At 51.9% G+C, this 16,872-nt stretch overlaps 7 protein-coding genes across 7 annotated transcripts; 1 reads left to right on the top strand and 6 right to left on the bottom strand.

Annotated features, from left to right (window-relative positions):
- Positions 1 to 571: 571 nt before the first annotated feature.
- QC764_400280 (uncharacterized protein) lies at positions 572 to 3,233 on the bottom strand (the record flags this gene model as incomplete). The annotated part of the gene is made up of 2 exons (XM_062946289.1): positions 2,321 to 3,233; positions 572 to 2,263 (listed from the first exon to the last, which is right to left on the bottom strand). Exons 1-2 carry the CDS (start codon positions 2,438 to 2,440, stop codon positions 572 to 574), a joined length of 1,812 nt encoding a protein of 603 aa, XP_062799862.1. The 5' UTR covers positions 2,441 to 3,233.
- QC764_400270 (uncharacterized protein) lies at positions 2,988 to 5,927 on the top strand. The gene is made up of 2 exons (XM_062946288.1): positions 2,988 to 3,584; positions 3,642 to 5,927. The coding sequence occupies exons 1-2, from the start codon at positions 3,107 to 3,109 to the stop codon at positions 4,259 to 4,261; spliced, it is 1,098 nt and encodes a 365-aa protein (XP_062799860.1). The 5' UTR covers positions 2,988 to 3,106; the 3' UTR covers positions 4,262 to 5,927.
- QC764_400260 (uncharacterized protein) lies at positions 4,391 to 5,012 on the bottom strand (the record flags this gene model as incomplete). Its single annotated transcript, XM_062946287.1, has 3 exons — positions 4,391 to 4,426; positions 4,484 to 4,675; positions 4,743 to 5,012. 3 exons carry the CDS (start codon positions 5,010 to 5,012, stop codon positions 4,391 to 4,393), a joined length of 498 nt encoding a protein of 165 aa, XP_062799861.1.
- On the bottom strand, positions 5,281 to 7,424 carry QC764_400250 (uncharacterized protein; the record flags this gene model as incomplete). Its single annotated transcript, XM_062946286.1, has 6 exons — positions 5,281 to 5,650; positions 5,713 to 6,266; positions 6,327 to 6,596; positions 6,653 to 6,914; positions 6,973 to 7,152; positions 7,217 to 7,424. 6 exons carry the CDS (start codon positions 7,422 to 7,424, stop codon positions 5,520 to 5,522), a joined length of 1,605 nt encoding a protein of 534 aa, XP_062799859.1. The 3' UTR covers positions 5,281 to 5,519.
- A 1,317-nt stretch (positions 7,425 to 8,741) lies between these two features.
- QC764_0059860 (uncharacterized protein) lies at positions 8,742 to 9,352 on the bottom strand (the record flags this gene model as incomplete). Its single annotated transcript, XM_062940494.1, has 2 exons — positions 9,203 to 9,352; positions 8,742 to 8,846 (listed from the first exon to the last, which is right to left on the bottom strand). The coding sequence occupies exons 1-2, from the start codon at positions 9,311 to 9,313 to the stop codon at positions 8,742 to 8,744; spliced, it is 216 nt and encodes a 71-aa protein (XP_062799858.1). The 5' UTR covers positions 9,314 to 9,352.
- Positions 9,353 to 11,281: 1,929 nt separating this feature from the next.
- On the bottom strand, positions 11,282 to 12,831 carry QC764_400240 (uncharacterized protein; the record flags this gene model as incomplete). The annotated part of the gene is made up of 4 exons (XM_062946285.1): positions 11,282 to 12,265; positions 12,318 to 12,385; positions 12,460 to 12,678; positions 12,741 to 12,831. 4 exons carry the CDS (start codon positions 12,829 to 12,831, stop codon positions 11,282 to 11,284), a joined length of 1,362 nt encoding a protein of 453 aa, XP_062799857.1.
- A 2,725-nt stretch (positions 12,832 to 15,556) lies between these two features.
- On the bottom strand, positions 15,557 to 16,787 carry QC764_400230 (uncharacterized protein). Its single transcript, XM_062946284.1, has 2 exons — positions 16,362 to 16,787; positions 15,557 to 16,279 (listed from the first exon to the last, which is right to left on the bottom strand). Exons 1-2 carry the CDS (start codon positions 16,670 to 16,672, stop codon positions 15,724 to 15,726), a joined length of 867 nt encoding a protein of 288 aa, XP_062799856.1. The 5' UTR covers positions 16,673 to 16,787; the 3' UTR covers positions 15,557 to 15,723.
- Positions 16,788 to 16,872: the final 85 nt, after the last annotated feature.

Here is a 16,872-nt window from a genome sequence, read left to right as displayed (position 1 = left end):
TGGGGTAGGGTTGGATATGAGTGTTGAGATTGATGTGGCGCTTAGCACCACCACCCACAAGAGGCTTGTGATTGCGACGCCTTCAATTTCCGGGCCTTCAATTACGTGGGTGTTGGGTGCGGCTGGAAATGGGGATGTAGCTGATGAAGCGCAAGGGTGGTTCCATAGGTATGTGACCTCAACCCATTCACTCAAAAGTCTATTGTTACCATGTCAGTCTGGCATGAGGAGCCAAGGGAAGCTCATGGTATGCATGATTGAGAATATAGCTTCAGATAACAACAGTGATAAGAGAAACAAAATTAATACTTGTCTATAGAGAATCGAACTTGAAAGAAGCAAAGCGATGTGTTTGAGCTGATGCTTGTCATGCCAGCATGCAAATTGAACTGAACCCCTCTGCGTGCAGCCTGCCTAACCAAACCCCCTCAGCTATTGTGGATTGATACAGCGAGGCCAAAATTTGGTGGAAGAGGTGCAAAGTTGGAAGTATATAGCTTCAGCTTCAGAAAGCACCAGACTAGGGGTTTGGACGAGGAGAGATGGGGGCGTTCAGCGTCTTTTTATTCAACTATGTTCGCGTTAAAGATCCAGTCACCCTCTCTATCTCTTTACTACTTGCAGTAACATGCACACCGTGAAATCCCAGCCCAATCGCAAATGCAAGCTCGGCGCGTCCTAGCTCCTTCATTGTCTTTGCATCCAAACACAAAAGGTAGCTTGTTTTGTCAAACCCATCAAGAATAATACTTAAAAGCACTCCGTCATCCTCTTCTTGCTCGGCGTTGGAACCTGTTGGTAGTCTCGGTACAAAGATAGCTTCGCCAGGACTGTGTCCCTTTGGAATATCCCAAAACAGAACCTCCCTAGTTTGTGTGTCTGTCTTGACAATTCCATCCATCATAGTGCTCCTCCCCTGATAAGGCAAGCTGTAGATATATCGGTGCTTGCGTGTCGCAAAGAGCGGATTGATTGTTGGCAATTCTCCCGCGTGCGGAGCAGGTATTGCAAACACTTTCTCAACCGGCACAAATCTCGTCGGATTGCTCTGTTCCAGACATAGGGAAAACCTTGTGAGGCTAAGCATTGATCCCTTCGCCCTCTCCTCAACTTCCCAAAACCGCTCGGTAGCTCCATCCCTCTGCAATATAACGTCGCAGTACATCTTCTGAATGACGTCGAGGTTCCGATACCGCATCATGTCACAAACGATCCGTCTGCCATCATCCTCTTCGAATGCATTCACCGAATGGAAGAAAAAGCCCGCATCGGACTCAAACCGTCCCACAACCCCTCTTTTTGTGTTGGTGCGGTCAACTACAAACCACTTCATCTTCTTAGACTCGTCAAAAGGCTCCATGGCGTCGACGATATTCCCGGCCCAAGGGATCTTGACTCCTCCCCATCCAATATGCGACGCTGGAATGCAAAGAACAACGAAGTGCTGCGTCAGAAAGAAACTGTGAATATAAGCTGCGTGCACACCTTCTCCCCTCAGCTCGGCAATGATTTCGGTCTGGCCCGTTGATGCGCTGACGCAAAAGACTCGATAGACAGTCTCTCTTCCAAAGTCCTGATTGAAGTTGTAGATGTCGCCGTTCACGGGATCTCTTTGTGGATGGGCACATGAAAGAGGCCCCTTGAGTGAGGGGTGAAACGCCGACTGTGTTGCAAAGCCGATGGGCTCTAGGGTGTCAGGGTCCATTTGCTTCATGAGATTATTGTCGGTTGTTGCCCACACACTTTGGGGGAGAGGAACTCGGTGGCCCCCTGACTGGGGTGCCCTCCCGACCGTAGTCTTGTTGCCCAACAAATTGCCTGATTCCGATTCCAGTCCAGGTGGGTTAGGCAAAATAGCCACACTGACATTCTCCATCCATTTCTCCCCGTGAGGGATCATCGCAGCTTGCCACGTCCCCATAACCTTTGAGAACAATCCGAGGCAAGGGTCGCGCTTTTGACCAAAGCTGAGGTACTTCATACTTCCAGTTTTCCTAATGTGTTCGACGAGATGGTCCGATTGCCGACGAGATGAGTAAAATACTTTGACTTTGCTTTCATTATCGGGGTCGGGGGTAATGTCGAAGCGGTGAGTATGCGCCAGGCCATCAAACCAGTGCTCGGTGCGGTATGTTCCTTTGGGAGTATCGTCGATGGTGTAGATGCCCGGCCCTGTGCGATAGAGACTGCCAATTGCCCACGAGGGGATGTATCCTGAAACTGGAACCTCAATGGGACCTCGTTCCTCACCAAGGCCCTCAAACTGATCACATACATGGTTAACTATGGTTGCTCAATCCATGATGAGCTCGTCACTTACACCTGCTTCATTGGGCCAGTCGCGATAGGCACCGCTCTGGAAATTACGAAGTGCCATTTCATAGTCTCGTTCCTCGTCATCCTGATTCCTCAGCAACAAAGCTTGCTGTCTTGACGCCATTGCACTGGTTCGGATAGGTAGTTAAGTTGAAGAGAGGTGTCACCATGACCGAAAAGTAGTCAACAAGACGGTATGCTCCGTTCTTGATGGGAAGATAAAGATGGTGATGCTGAGAAGTGGGTTTGCTGTTTACTCAGAAAATAGCTGCAGGCAACGGATCGCAAGCGAGATATCCGATTGTGATCATGGTCTCGGGAAGGTGAAGATCGTGATGCCCAAAGCCAAGCTTTCGCGGTGGGGTTTTATGAAGTACATAGGCAGATGGGGAGGACGGCACCCTGGATAAAAATCTCTCACTTAAGGAGAGCAATACAAGCAATATAACATCGTAGCTTGTCCTTATAAAGGGCCTTGACATGAACTGTTCTGGCTGAGAAGATGCCTATCTCTTTGATGCCTAGCGGTTGACTGGCACCAGTGGCTGATTAGTAAGCAGGCAGGTAGACCCCGCCAGCTGCAACAGTTTTGCTTGGTTGTGCGACTTGTGCAAATGATGGGGTAATGCGGAGTATAAGTGCCGAACTGTGGGGAAGCCGACAAGGGCCGAGGAGGACCATCCGAATCTCCAACTGGGATTTGGAGACACTTGCAAGGTCCCGGTCGTCGTGATATTTTAAAGTCACACAGCAACCGTCCGAACCCCTCTTGTTAACTGCACGAGGCAAAATGAGCAATCTCGACTCGACCCTTGCCGGCCACGCCGTGCCAAAACCAGGAGCGTCGCAGCCTACAAATGATGGACTGGATCTGATTGAGGAGCACATCCTCCCCAAACTCGACCCCGAATTTCTCCAGTATTTCATCGACGTCATCGCCAAGCAACCGCCCGCCCACACAATCCCCATTGAGGAGGTTCGCAAAAGTCCTCAAAAACATCAGCCGCCTTGTGCTCTCGATTCTTCCAAAGAGAAGGGCGTGGGTGACCATGTTGTCAGCTCGCAAGATGGCACAAACATCCCGGTGCGAGTCTACCACCCGGTTGAAGACGAGCGAGGAGTTGTGCGACCCGGCCCCTATCCTGTGCACCTAAACTTCCACGGAGGCGGCTTTGTGCTCGGTGACCTGCACTCAGAGGCGGGTCTGTGCTTGGTGATGCGCAAGGCAGGTGTTGTCGTGGTTGATGTCAACTATCGGCATTGTCCAGGTACAGTCTCACAAATGTTGGTCGGGCCGGGTGCCAGCTCTGACTCGGTCGTGGTAGAAACGATATGGGGCAAGTGCATCCAGGATGCATGGGCCGCGCTCAACTGGGTCCGTGATGAACATGTCAGCCTCAACGTCGACCCCTTCTCCATCTCGATCGGCGGCGTCTCTGCTGGCGGTCACATCTCGCTAGTCTTGCAGCACATGGCTAGAGATGCCGGGATCCAGCTTAAGCTGTGCATGCCCACCGTGCCCCCCACCACTGACTGCCTCAGTCTCGACTACTACACCCAATCTCCCTATCCGTCCTTCCACGAGTTCCACCGGGGGCCAATCCTGCCGTGGAAGCGGATCAAGTATTTTGGCAACCAGTGCATGCCACGAGACAAGCTGCCGGAGATCAGAAAGATGTGGCCCGACTGGTGGCTTGCCCCCATGCGTGCTCCCAACTGGAGTGGGTTATGTAATACCTACATCCGCACCGCAGAAGTGGATCCGCTGCGGGACGAGGGAGAAGCCTATGCAATGAAACTTGTTGCTAACGGCACCATGGTCACTCTCAAGCGGTACTTGGGTTGTCCACATACATTTATGTACTTGGGCGTCCTGTCACAGAAAAGGCAGTGGGACGAAGACAGCATCCATGCTCTCAAGGTTGCCCACGGGTTACTGAAATAAGGTACCTATTCTACACTTTCACCATGTAATAATAGGCCGGAAGAGGGTACAAACACTATTTCTCTCTCACGTACTCGTGTTCTTATATACAGCAAGACATCCTTACGGCACATCCTATGTTAGTGTCCCTTATTTCCTTGCGGGATAGCGCTCTCCTTGGTCCCACTGCGTCGGGTTAGCGTCTGTTCGACCCAAGCCTCTCATGGCGTCTTAAACACTTACATGCTCGACAATGCATCCTCCCTCCCACCGGAACCGGTCGACAATGGTGCCAAAGCCAGGAGCCGAATAGTTTACCCACGACATGTTGCCGCGGATGGTGCTTCGGATGTAGCGGTGTTGAATGCCGCCCCACATGTTTCCAAGGATGCTCCAGGCCGATGCATGTCCATTCTGAGCCATTGGGTTGTGGTTCTAGAGATCACGTCTTAGCAGGCATACCGCGGTGCATGTCCAGGAAACTTACAATATAGTCGTCGACGATGAACTCAAAGGCACGGCTGATGTTCTTTCTGGAGCCGACAAACACCTCGACGAACTCGCCGAACCGAGCATCTGTCTCCTCTTGAGTAGGGGCAGGATCAGTCTTTCTCACGCATGGAGTAGGCCGACGGTTTTGGCGGGCTTCCAGCAAAGTGCTGGAAACGTCCTGCTCGGCAGCAGCAACGACATTGGCTTCAGGGGCAGCAGCCGGAAGCGCAGCTACCGCCAAGGGGGCAGATAGAACGGCGACAATGTGAGAGAACTTCATTGCAAAAAAGGTATGTCTGCTTGACGAACCCGCCAGGGAGTGATAGCAACATCTACCTCATCTGGTTTATGTATTCTAAGTTCACGTCGAAGCGAACGCGGGGAACAGGTCCACAACGTCTTGGCCACTATACATTTCAATTTGGGGGGTATCATCCCGGACAATTTGCCACATGGAAGATTCACCACCTCTTTGCATGTTTGACTTGGCATATTTCGAGCGGACAAATCTCAGACCTTGTTTCCCAACAAGGCGAGGCTAGCTTGTTCCAGAGCGGCAAATATCAACACATCAACATGGCCAAGAGAAGGGCTGACGTCAGAAACACCAAATGTCATTCATCCTTTATAGGCGATTAGTGCTAATGTAACTAAAGATAAATGCATCTACTGTGGTACACCCTGCTCCCGCTCCATCGAGCATGTGCGTCCCCGAGCAAACTCCTTCCCTCCAGCCACTCCGTGGTATCTTTGGCTAGATCACGCCGGCCGCAATGCTGTGACCATCTCAAGCAACATTCTCCCGGACCTCGGAGCGACCCTTCTCTCCACCGAGTGAAATTACGTCCGCGTTCTTCTCGTTGAGAACCTTTTCGACAGCGGCGTTGGCCTGGTCGGCAAGATGCTTGTCCTCAAACACTGCCTCGTTGTTAGCCCTGTCCAGATGATGCCCATAGTTTGCGGATGGACTTTTGACTTACAGAAGGCCAACTCCTCCAGAGTGCGACCAAATGTCTCGGGGAAGAAGAAGTAAACAAACACGACCTCGTAGGCGAGCCAGCAGCAGTAGGAAATGAGATATCTCCAGCCCACCGAGTTGAGACCAATGGGGTTGACAAAGGTGGTGAAGAAACCGGCAAGACGGCCGAAGAGCTGGAAGAAGGCGATACCGGAAGAGCGCTCAGCATAGGGCCACACCTCGACCATGTAGGTGTAGGTAAGAGCGTTGTAACCCATGTTGTAGCAGGGAGAGTAGGCGTAGATGAAGAAGAGGGTCGCAATGTTGGCCGCGTTGTTGGGCGTGCCAGCTTGAGCGGCAGTCTGAGCGCGCTCCATGGAGATGGTCCAGGCAATGTAGCAGAGAAGCAGAGAGATGGTGCAAGCGAGGTACATGACGCGACGACGAATCTTGGTGACGAGGAGAGAAACGGTGGCGCCGCAGACTAGAGACCAGCAGGCAATCGAGACGTTGATCTTCTGGACATAGGTTGTGTCGGTGAAACCAATCATCTTGAGAAGATCACCAAGGTAGTATCTTGGGATTGGTTAGTGCCCGTGTACCGAGAGGAAGTTAAGGTGTCGGGGAGCCACTTACGAAATCAAGGTGTTGCCGGACCATTGTGTGAAGAGACCCAGCATGGTGGTGATCAGAACACGACGGCGCATACCGGCCGTCTTGAACAAGTCCAGCCATGACTTCTTGGCCGCCTCCAGCTCGAGCTTGATGGTTGTCTGCATCTGAGCGAACTCGGCCGCAACGAACTCGGCGCCGCGATCAGATTCGCCATGGTACTTCTCCAAGATAGCAAGAGCCTCATCACCACGATCCTTTGTGATGAGCCAGCGAGGCGACTCGGGAAGGAAGCTGTATTCAGGACCACGTTAGCGAACCGGAAGAAGGCTCAGGAAGACGGAACATACAAGACAAAGGTGATTTGCAAAAGAGAAGGGCAAATCTGCAAAAGCGATGGGATTCTCCAGGCCCAGTCGCTCTGGATGTTGTTCGTGCCGAAGCAGATGGCAGCAGCAATAATCTGACCGACAAAGTAGGCGACGTTGAAGAGCGAGGTCATGACAGGACGCTCCTTGGGATAGGCCAACTCTCCGATCAAAGACGAGCCAGAGACAATGCAAGTGGGAATACCGAAACCGAGAATCATACGGGCGACGATGTACATGCCGACTGTTGTACTTTGTGTCAGCTTGCATGTTATCGATGGTTCTGGCGGAGACATGCTTACCGTGGACGGAGAAACCCTGAACGAGAGCACCGATAACCATGACGACAGAGCCGCCAAAGATGGACCAGCGACGGCCGAACCTGTCATTGATCATGGGGATGAACGGAAGAGAGAGAATAGCACCGAGAGAGTAGGCAGCGGCAATAATCCCCTTGAGAGCACCTTGAGGATCGTTGAAGTCTGCATTGCAAACAAAACATTAATGCTTGAACCCCAAGATCTCGTTCAGCTGGGAATCACTCACAATATTTCCAGAAGGGGACGATCTGCAGAGCGTTGATCATCTGCGAGTCGAAACCAGACGTCAACTCAATACCCATGCAAGTGGGAAAGAGCATCAGGTAAAGGTAAAGCAGGTTGGGCTTCTGGTAGAACCATTTCTTGTCCTCGTTGGCAAGCCGGGTGATGATGGGATCCGACTTGCCGGTCACGCCAGCACCGTCGCCAGCCATGGTTGCTGTCTTGGTTTCTGATGTCGTGGAAGCAAGAATACAGACAGGAGGTTCTTAGTCGCAGTAAAATCGACTGGGGGCAGGCCACACCCTTGTGTGAAGATGAAGGTAGGGGGAGGGTGAGGAGAGAAGAGGGACGGGGACGGCAGGAGAGGAACAGGACAGCGCGCCATTTTAATCCAACCGCTCTCGCGGATCATCCCCAAGCACATGGTATGAATTCAATATAGCCTGCAGAGGGTGTATCCATGACCCCGGGATGGCCATGGGCCACTCAACTCTCGGGGTAACCCCGTCCAATAAACGACGGTACGTGAGAGTAGGTACAGAGGAAAATCTATTCCCAGGAACGGAAAGGCGGTTCGCTCACTTCCTTTCCACTGATTCTGGTTCCCGCGTCCCATCTCGATATTGCTACCTGCCTGCCCCCTTACCTCGGGCCAAGTCACAACATTCTCCTCGATGTAGTCTCGTCCAGCCCTGTCCGCCATGGAATCTGCATTTTGCCTGCCATCTTCCAGGAGCTATTGCCCTGTTCTTGTGATCTGGGACATGCGGAGTGAGCGGGGATAATCGGCTGTCGATGCCTGCTCTGATGGTTGGGCGGAACTTGTGAATTAAGGTGGTGGAGATGCAAACATGGGGTCTTGCCGCCCCATGGGGCAATGGTGATCACTCCATACCTGATGGATCCAGTCCAATGGAACGGCGTTTCCATGTCGTCCCCAGTCGCCAACCACCTGCGCCGCGTACATAGTGTTGGGTATTAGTGAGGGACAACTGAGGGACAACTGAGGGCCTGATATCCCGTCTTTGCTCCTTGACTTGCCGTAGGCGGTGGGTCGTCCTGTCAAAAAGTGAATACCTAAGTCCACAATCTCTTCCCTCCCTCGGGGTAGAGTGGGACCCTCCATACAAGATGGGAAGTCAAGAGTGGAACCGCGTGGGATGGATGGATGCGACACCCTGATGGAAATGCGAGCACGGAGCAAAGTTCTTGTTGAATGCAATTCACTGTACAGCAAACAATCGTTAAAGTCAGCCCAGGGGGCCCCTGATTCGTGGCGAGAGGTACCGAAGCTTGGCAAACGCGGGGACGCAACCTTCCTCCTTTCCTTCTTGCGCTTTATGGCCTGGCTGACAAAACCTTTGCAGAGCAAGCAGATGTGATTAGAGTGGGACATCGAGCCGCCTCCGCCGGGTAAATGCAACGGCACAGACAGGATTCTCACGACCAAGCCGGCTCTGAAAGCTCGTCTTCCCGCTAGCGTCCCTCACTTGGAACTGGTGTCGGCAAATAGAGCTGCACGCCCACTGTCAACAAGCCTTTTGTCCCGTCTTGTAATCGGTCCGTGGCCGTGAGGAGCCAATGCCTGATGCATCAAAACCAGTCTTGTGAGCGCCTTTTGCGCCTCTTACGTGCTGTCAACCTGTTAGTTCCGGTACTGGATTCCAGAATAATGCTCCGAGCAGACCAGCGATGCCGTGACAAGAAAAAGGTCAAGCTCTTAACGAATCTCTTGCCCGCGACGCCAAGAAGGGTGGCTAGAATCAAGCAACGGAGCGCTTTACCCTAGCCAATGGGACAGGGGGGGAACACACAAAGGCAGAAAGGATCTTCCCCCGCACCACACGGCCCCACGTCCGGCTGACCCTCGGAGCTGACAGAGCCGGGCCCTCGGACTCATAACGCCAAGCCTTGCCATCATGGTCCGTCAGCGCGTCCGTCGTTTGCCGGATCACACCGGACTCGTTGCCTTCGAGAGATATGAGCATACTAACCCCTGTTTTGATCTAGCTTCCGCCTGTTGGTGGTGAGGATTTTTGTGTTCACATGTTGCTCGGTGTTGGCCGCCGGAAGTCTTGATGCTGAAACGGATAAATGTCATCAGTTTATCCTATTGGACAAAGTTCGCCCCCAAGTTCGGTGAACGACAATCATGAGTTGTGTGCCAAATAGCGAGGATAGATAAGGTGATCAAGTGCATTCTGTTGAACATTTGTTGGTCACGGTGGGAGATGCCCAAGAGCGTGGAAAGTTTTGTTCTCCGAGTATTGGCGGAGGAGCTCCATGTTGCATCTTTTAATTTATTTTCCATTGGTCAAGTGCATGGCACTCTTCCCGTGCTATCCGGCAGGATTCGACTCCTCGAAAATGCCCCATCTCCAAGCGAGCATCCAGGCCAAGCCCGGATACAGTGTCGAGTGTCAAGCTGCGGCTAGCATATTGAATTTTAATTGCGCTATGCAGTCTGTTACAGTTCTGGGCCAGAAGTATGGCAGCTTTGTAAATGTGAGGCAGGACACCAATCAATGAGGAACTTTTACGTGAGGGGTGCATTCGGTTGACGGTAAGCCTTAAGGTATTTGCGGAAACTTTTATGTTTGAGGCACTCAGGGTGCATTTGCTTTTTCGGAGTGAACCCTTACATCCAGATGACTGGAAAGCATGTCGCAGGGGAGACAAGGCATATGGGGATCAATCTATGACAACTGATGGGGGGACAAGTCTTGTAAAACGAACCATATGTTTGCTGTGGTCTGCAGGAGTAGCACGTTCTCCAATCATTTTAAACGATTCACTATACCAGATGGAGAAGACAAATGCGATCTACCCAAAGTGCTGGATGGCAAGGCGTTGCGGTTTAATGGTGATCAGACTTGGCGTACATTCCATGTCATGGCAGAATTGAAGGTTGGCACCAATGTCCTGCTCGATATTTGGGTGATTGGTCCATCATTTCGGGTTGGAAGGACTCTGGAATATCACTTGATGGTCAGCCATACAGTCCGCGGAGACTACCTTCCCGGCAGGCGGGCCGCGCTCCAATGGCGAGGTTGCAGATCTGGTTTCGGCCAGCTGGTACAGGCCTCAGTATGTATGTGAGAAGGAATATGTATCTGCCTCGTGAATATTGAGTCCGGGTGAAGGCCCCGGCCTTCACTAGTGTCAACTACCTACCTAAGTAGGAAAGCTGTCCTCGGTCACAAATAATCTAGGTATACACTGGCCCTTAAGAACCTTGACTCCCAAGGACCTGGAGCTTGAAATCACTCGTTCTATCGCTATCTCGACATTTCATGTTGAAAAGAGCATGCCAAGGTCCGATGTGGGTGTAGTACCTACCTGGTTACACCCTTCGACAGTCTCGGCAAAGGGCTATATTTCTCACTCCCAAACATTCAGACACTTCCTGCACCAGAGCACCGTTGCAGTTCCCCTTGCAAGGCTCTTGGAGTTTTGATTTGACTCGTTCTCAGCGTCCATATTTTTGAACTCTTGGAATTATCTTTTAAACCCTCAATATTATCAGACACCTACCTTAGGGGGCATAGGTACCTCTATTGAAATCGGAGAGGGTTCACAGCTTGAATTTTTGAATATTGACTCAGTTTAGCTCCACAGAAGACTACGGAGAAGCGAATATATTTAGCAACAAGATTGCCAGCAAGGGAAAATACATCGACAGTGGTAATGAGAGCGGCGTTACTAAGCCACACCCGAGATCGCCAAAGAAACCCCTGGATAAAAACGGAGCAGCCCAGGCTGTTGTTGATGTATATTTTACATTAAGATTAATTGTTCACCTACGTACCTGGTATTATAGTTCTTGATCTATAAGTACTAAGGCAGTGCCTTTAACACAAGCTCAGTACATTTAAAGTTTTCCCAACACTGTGGATATCAATGAAATACTAGGACCGTCATAGGAAACCTTTAGTAGAAAAGCAGTTTGTGATATGATGTTTCATGCCCCAAAAGTTCGCCTCAACACCTTCGCCATGCCAACCCAAGTTGCAAGTTATATACATACAAAGAGGACTACCTATGTACCGACATATTCAACCGCCCTTACTCACATAGTAATCTCCATTTTCACACGTCCCTTGATTGGTCTGGTGACATTGAGCAGATAGTCCAATGTATCTTTATCACATCCTTCGACTGCAATGACCACTTTGCTCACATCTTCATCATCACCGGACCCCAACTCTCCTCCCACATTCTGTTCCGATCGCGGGACCTGCTCTGGTCCCGCGGTGGATTGGATAGGCTCTGTGCTATAGCTGTCCGTGCCCGTGGTATCAGCGAGAAGGAGGGTCGGGTCAAAAGCAACCATTCCCTCCATCTCTACATCCCCCTTCCCTACATCATGGTCATCAGCGGTGGCTGTGGTCGTCGTTAAGCCGGCCGTTTGAGGATAGGTGCTTGTGGAAAGATGAAACCCAGACAAGTGGTAAGCTTGCGGGGCAGCAGACGCTGAAAACGGATCTTCCCAGGTTGAAGACATCATAGCTGTATCGTGATGCAACCCTGAACTGTGATGATCCAAAAACGACGTCAGCGATAATGGATCAACGCTTCCTGCGTGCTGAGCTGTGGTGGTGGGTATGAGGGAGAAGGCTGAGGAGTCAAGCCAGTCCGACGCGTTGAAGTCTGCTTCAAGCTGCTCCACATGCGGATGTCCCGTCCCCAAGCTGACTTCAACATGTTGCGAGTGTGTGTTGGACTGCGCCACTACTTGATCAGACGCAGCAGACACTCTGGAGCCCTGTCTTGAATGCAGCCTGTGTGATGATGAGCCGCTATGCGTACTGATCGTTGTGGCTGCTGTTGTGCCGGTTCCATCATCACTCGCGTCGCCAGCTGATATGACAGAGCTGGTGTCAGAGCCATCTTCATCCTGAAAGACATCTTGATGGCTGGGGTTGTTTAGTCTGCGCATGAGAATTGTGTAGCGGTTCTTGAGATCGATCCGTGATCGCGATGGGTAGTGACTGTGCTGAATAGCCTTCCACTCCCGTCCTCTTTCTTGCACAAGAGAAAGCAGCAGCTTGTCCTGGAGCATGTGATTAGCGGAAAGCACGCAGTACAGAAACGAGATTACACACCTCTTCCGTTGTCCACTCTCGATGCTTTAATCTTGGGTCGAGCCCATATTGCCACCTTTTTGCACATTCTTTTTTGAACTTTGCTGTTAGCAACCACGGCAATCGTCTAGGTAGTCGGTGGATCAACAATGTCAGGACATACGGTCAGGGCTCCGATAGCCCACCTCAGCAGCGATGAGTGGCCATCTTAACCCATGCTTTTCTACAGCTGATTGGAGTCGACGATCTTCTTCGGGGTCCCAGAGTCCCTTCTTCAACCCTCCACAGACTTTGTTGACCCATCGTTTGCGACAATCCTTGTTTGTTCTCCCCGGCAGCTTGGTGGCTATCCTGTGCCAATCTCTGACATTTCCCGTGGTGGCTGTGATGGGACCCAGTTAGACGGCAATGAGACAGGCCACGCAGACGGGACGTATAACTTGCATTGTTTCATAGCTTCTTCATAGAGGATGCTATCTTCTTCCTCGGTCCATCGTTTGCGGCCGCGTTGACGAGTTCTGTTCTCATCTTCCATTCTTGCTCTTGTCGGGCCTCGGTGCCGATCTGTGTCCAGAGATGTTCCGGTTGGCGTGAGGGTCACAAGGAGCAGTGGAAAACAACTATTCCAAGTCGGGTCGGATTTGGGCAGTCTGATTGAAGAGATCGGATTAAACACTGGATTGCTCGTCGTCTCAGAATATCAGGTTTTTGTTCCAGGTCTCCAGCGTACCGGAGGCTGCTACTTATGTATGGGACATTCATGTTGTTTGAAGCTCCACCCTGCCACTCCATGTTGCTGATACGGTAGAGGTGCATATCGTGCAGTGTAACCCACGTTCCCTCATCCAGGTAGGTGTGGCGGGAAAACAAACAAGGACGAATCTACAAGGGAAGGACGTACTCGAGAAGGGCTAAGATTGTCGGAGGGGGAGTGCCGCAACACCAGTTGGTGGCCAGAATGGATGGAAAAACGGTCATACGTTGGGCTGGGTTACACTTAATCCCCTAACCATTAACCATGGATTTGAGGGCATGACAAAACGCCGGTCACGGAGGTTAGCGCCAGCCCTGAATACACCTCTGCCAGGTTTCCTTAACGTGTCGATCACCAGCTCAAGCTTTAAGCATACCTTCCCTACGGGTCTGTTCCACACAACACTGTAGGCGTTCGGGGTTGCAACAGCCTAACCGAACATCTTAGCAAATATCATCTTACCGAACCTGCCATGTCACCCTCTTTTTTCCGTCGATGAACCAAACTTGTCTCCATATTCGGTGAAATCCTGCCTATCGTATTGATCGCGGGTAGAAGCCGGGCCAAGTTGCATGGTGTCAGGATCGTGTGAGATGCAGACTTTCCATGTGTCTCCTGAGGCTCCAAGCATCGTTTATTTGACTTGGACGCGGGGAATGACGTACCATACGGCTCGTGGCGCACGAATGACAGAAGATGGGAGGAAGCTTGATTTCTGTCCTGGGTTGCGACGTCGGCAACTTCCGTCCTGTCCATCATGAACCGTTGTAACAGATCACCGAACAGGAGTCGAGACAGTAGCTACGAAGATATCGTAGCAGTTGCCGTTCTCAGTGTCTTTGGACAAAAGTGAACCCACTTGCCCATGTGCAATTGCAATTCCGTTCATCAGATGGTGATTAATGGCTGTGGGGGGTGGGCGTTAGTACGCTCAACGAGCATCGTTCGACTTGCCAGCTCAGGAAAGAGCAGTGCAGATACCAGAGATAGGACTTAAAAGATGTAGAGTTCGGTTACAAACTCCGACTGGTCGCCTCAGTAATGTCCGAATGAGCTGGCGATAGGGGAACAGGAACAGAGCCATCAAGGTGTGGGGGGAAGGGAGCTGAGGCGACAGCTCGTCAACGCCATTTGCAGGGGTGCTTTAGAGGCGGTGCGCTACTGCATTACCCTGGCAGCTTTCAGTTGTCGTTGGCTCCTGGCATGACAAGCTGTCCTGATTGAAGCACTTTGGGGTGTGTGTGTGTATGGGGGTGGGGGGTGGGATACAGGATGAGCCTGCATGGAATTGCTTGGTGATTTTGCTACCAGAAGCAGTGATGCGCAGCAAAAGACTGCTCAAACAAACTTCTGGAGTTGAGGCAGAGCCCTTAACGCTCGGCGTAAGCTTTGGCCGACAAACAGATCTGGAGATGCGTGCTTACTCCGAGGGCAGTAAGGTCCTGGTTCATTGCTTCCATCCTTGGAACGCCCGCCTTCGGAGGATTTCATGGCTATGTGGATCATTGGTCAGACCACGAATGATGAGAATCAACCCTTGATTCCTTTCTCGTTTTTTGTCCAGTACTGTAAGGTCATCAGAATGCGGACGTGTTCTGTGTGCCGTCATCTCACGATCCTTACTTGCTCGCTTGGACCGTTTGACGTTGGCCTCTCCTCCCATCGGGCTCCGAAGCTGGCGGTTGGCTGCCATCTGCAGACAGAGGCGCGTGATCCCAATGTCGGCGAGCAATGCTGCTGAAATGGCTGACAAAGGCGGATCAAACCCGTCTCAACCCGCCAAAGCGCGCACTGGTAGCCTATACTGGCGTTACCATGGTCTTGACCAGTCTGGCACGTCGCAGCGAGGCTGTCAAAAAGGCTCAACACAGAAGCTCAGTTTGGCGAAGCTTTTCCAGAGGCACAGTGGCAGGCAACGTGGGTCAGGGTATTCCTCCCGGCCCCTCGGCGTACGCAAGTGGCTTGGAAGTGATCTGACTTTCGCTAAAACACAGGGCACGATTGGGCGTGGAAAGACTCGCAATGCAGAGCGCAGAAAGCAATCTGGTCGAAAACCGGATCTGCTGTGGGAAACACGGTTGCCATCGCTTCTGTACAGCATTTTCATTCACGCATCACGTCAATCCTCCCACCCTTGAACCCCATCGGCGTGGCGCAAAGTTAGCGCAGATCAAAACGGCGAGCAATCTGAGCGGGCCGCAACGGGTATCGAGGAATAGCGCTCTTTGCCAGTCCATGCCGAGCGCGCTAAAAATGCATACCCGCAGAACCCCGAAGAGGCCCTCGTGAGTGAACATGGTGGTTTGAGAGGATGCGAGAGAGCAGCACACGCTGGACGTTGACAAACAACACCTCAAGGGGAAATCTTCTTTCGACTTGGAAGGTCTGGTGTGTAGGCACAGTAAGTTGTCTCTGACGTCCCCACGCTACTGATATTCTGCATGCGCTATCGATCCGTATGGTTGTGTGGGGCAACCTTTTCTCGAGCGCTTATTACCGAGGCAATGGGGTTCACAGCCTGAACGATAGATCTTTCTTGGGCAGGCAGTATTGCCTGTGCAGGGAACCGATCAGGAAAAATTGCACTACACTAAAGAGATGCCTATATCTATACAACGGAGTTCAGATCGCCCATCATCGAACCCCCACCCTTTTTCCGCCGCACATGTCAACTCAGGCGTCAAACCCCATGCTGTTGGTCCATGTATCGTGTGCCAAGAATGCTTGTCGTTTGGCTTCGTGGGCACTCAACTCCGCAGGAACTACGTCGGACCCTAGGGCGAGCAGCGTAGGAATGCTATCTGCATCTAAGCTTGCAATGTGGACCAACGCTCTTGCGGCCTTCCCAGGGTCACCGGGTTGGTGTCCGTCCAATCCGTTGAAAGCCTTCCGCAGTGGGTCTAGCACTGGGTCGTAGTCAACAATGCGCAGCGCAGTGTGAAGCCTGTGTCCGGCTTTTAAGAATGCAGTTCTAAAATGTCCAAGCTGAACTAGACACACACGAATCCCCAATGGGCCCGTCTCTCTCTGCAGAGCCTCAGTGAACGTAGCCAATGCTGCTTTGGAAGAGCAATATGCTCCTGCATTTGGACTGCCACTGAATCCGCCGATTCCGGCCACGTTGAAGATGACACCAGCCCCTGTACGCCGCATGTGGGGGAGCACTGCACGCGCGAGACGAATGGGGGCAAAAACGTTGGTGAGGAAGATATCTTCAAGCTCAGCATCACTGTCTGCTGTCAGCATCGGACAAAAAATGACGAAGAGGAGTAAAAGGGGGCCGAACAGGGGCCAGGCTGATAAAAACGGACCTTGTCTCTTCCACTGCACCTTCAAGGATATAACCAGCCGCATTCACCAAAACGTCCACTCGGCCCGCTGTCTTGATGATGTCGGCAATGACAGAGGAAATGTGCTCAGCCGAGGCACGCAGGTCTAACTCAACCGTGCGACATCCTGCGTTCGCTGCGAGTTCAAGTCCGTGATGATCCCGACCAATAGCAACAACCGTCGCCAGTTTTGCTGCCTCAATTGCCACCTCTAGACCGAGTCCAGAAGATGCGCCGGTCACTAGCCACACCGGCCTTGTTGATGTTATCGGGGCGGACGTGGACGAGGACATGCTGTCGCTGTTTTGGGAATCAAAAGATAACGCCCGCTTTTCCAACGCCAAGTATCAGAAGGGCTTGGAAGGTGCTATGTCAAGATTGGATGAGATGGCACGCGTATTCTCGGACGTGCCCTGCAGCGAGTGATTGAAGTCAGTCTCAAATACGTTCCTTATACCAGCCTCTGGCGGCACGGACCTTCCCCTGTTCCATC

The sequence above is a fragment of the Podospora pseudoanserina genome, chromosome 4 (assembly GCF_035222485.1).
Source record: "Podospora pseudoanserina strain CBS 124.78 chromosome 4, whole genome shotgun sequence".
Lineage (NCBI taxonomy): Eukaryota > Fungi > Ascomycota > Sordariomycetes > Sordariales > Podosporaceae > Podospora > Podospora pseudoanserina.
The sequence above is the reverse complement of the archived record's forward strand: the minus strand, read 5'-3'. Positions and strand labels throughout refer to the sequence as shown.